At 63.2% G+C, this 1,406-nt stretch overlaps 1 protein-coding gene across 1 annotated transcript in view; it reads left to right on the forward strand.

The window, feature by feature from the left end:
* Positions 1–1,026, forward strand: part of LOC103777230 (PHD finger protein 19-like) — a gene marked incomplete at its 5' end in the record, with an annotated part of 3,637 nt that extends 2,611 nt beyond the window's left edge. Inside the window, 4 exon segments of the mRNA XM_008944774.1 lie at positions 3–14; positions 101–419; positions 712–797; positions 927–1,026. Of these exon segments, the coding sequence (XP_008943022.1) occupies positions 3–14; positions 101–419; positions 712–797; positions 927–1,026 (517 nt within the window).
* Between the last annotated feature and the right edge of the window lie 380 nt (positions 1,027–1,406).

Here is a 1,406-nt window from a genome sequence, read left to right on the forward strand (position 1 = left end):
AGCTACAAAAGCAGGTGAGCCCCCTGGAGGGACGGGACGGGGCGGGACCCCGTGACCCCTCCCCGCCGCCTGAGGGCTGCTGCCTCCCTCTGCCCCCCAGGTTTCTGTGTGGGAAGGAGATCAAGAAGAAGAAATGCATCTTTCGCCTGCGGATCCGCGTCCCGCCGAACCCCCCCAGCAAGGTGCTGCCAGAGAAAGCCCCGGGCGTGGACGAGAGCGGCTCCTGCGAGCTGAAGAAGAAGGGGAAGAGCAAATATGGCCACAAAGATGGGTGAGAGACCAAGCTCAGCCGCCTGCCCGCAGCCCCTGGGGTACCCCACGGCCTCACCCCCCTTGCTTTGCAGCAGCTCCAGCAGCAGAAGCGGCGAGCGGCACGGCGCAAGAGGGCCAAGTTCCTGCTGGAGGATGCCATTCCCAGCGTGAGTCCTTCACCCCTCCTCTGCCTGACTGTCCCAGGGTCTGGCAGCCAAGCGGGACCCCTGGTCCCATCCCTGGAGAGCTCCTCGTGAGGTTCCTCAGCTCCTGCAGGCAGGGAGAGCCCCCACCCATCACCCTGGGGTTTGCGAGTGTTCTGTGCCAAGCCAGCTTCCCAGGGGCTGCGGGGCCACCAGGAGGAGCAGGGTGGTGGCCGGGCAGAGGGTGGCGATGCCAGGGCCATGGGCAGCACTGCTCTGCTCTGCAGGGACGAGTGAGCTTGTTTCTGTGGCACAGAGTGACTTCACCTCGGCCTGGAGCACCAACCACCACCTGGCCAGCATCTTCGACTTCACACTGGATGAAATTCAGAGCCTGAAAAGGTCCGTGTGGCCAGGCCTGGGGGCGTGGGTGGCAAGGAGGAGGTGGTTTCAATGCCCAAGTGCAAAGGGCTAGGGAGGTGCTGGGGGCTGTGGTGCCAGGCTGGGGCCAACACTGCATCCCGTCCCCAGTGCCAGCTCAGGACAGACTTTCCTGTCGGATATGGACTCCACTGATGCTGCCAGCACCTCGGGCTCAGCCACCACAAGCCTCTCCTACGAGTCTAGGTGAGGGCTGTGACCCCTCGTCCCCTTCCAGAGGGGTCCTGGTGGCACAGCCAGGGGTGTGAGAGCTGCCCCTCTCCACCTGCAGCACCCTCTTGTCCTGACACAGAGAGGTCCCACAGTGGGCAGCCTGTTCTCCCTGTCCCCCAAAACAGGCTGATGGTCCCAAAGCCATCAGTCCTTGCTGGGCTTGCCCAAATTTATATAGCCAGGCTGGATCAACGGGCTGAGGCCAATGAGATGAGGTTGAACAAAGGCAAGTGCTTGGTCCTGCACATGGGTCACAACAGCCCCCTGCAACACTCCAGGCTTGGGGAAGAGTGGCTGGAAAGTGCCCAGTGGAAAAGGCCCTGGGGTGCTGGTGGACTGCTGGCTGGAGATGAGGCA

The sequence above is a fragment of the Merops nubicus genome, unplaced genomic scaffold (assembly GCF_000691845.1).
Source record: "Merops nubicus isolate BGI_N331 unplaced genomic scaffold, ASM69184v1 scaffold14647, whole genome shotgun sequence".
NCBI lineage: Eukaryota > Metazoa > Chordata > Aves > Coraciiformes > Meropidae > Merops > Merops nubicus.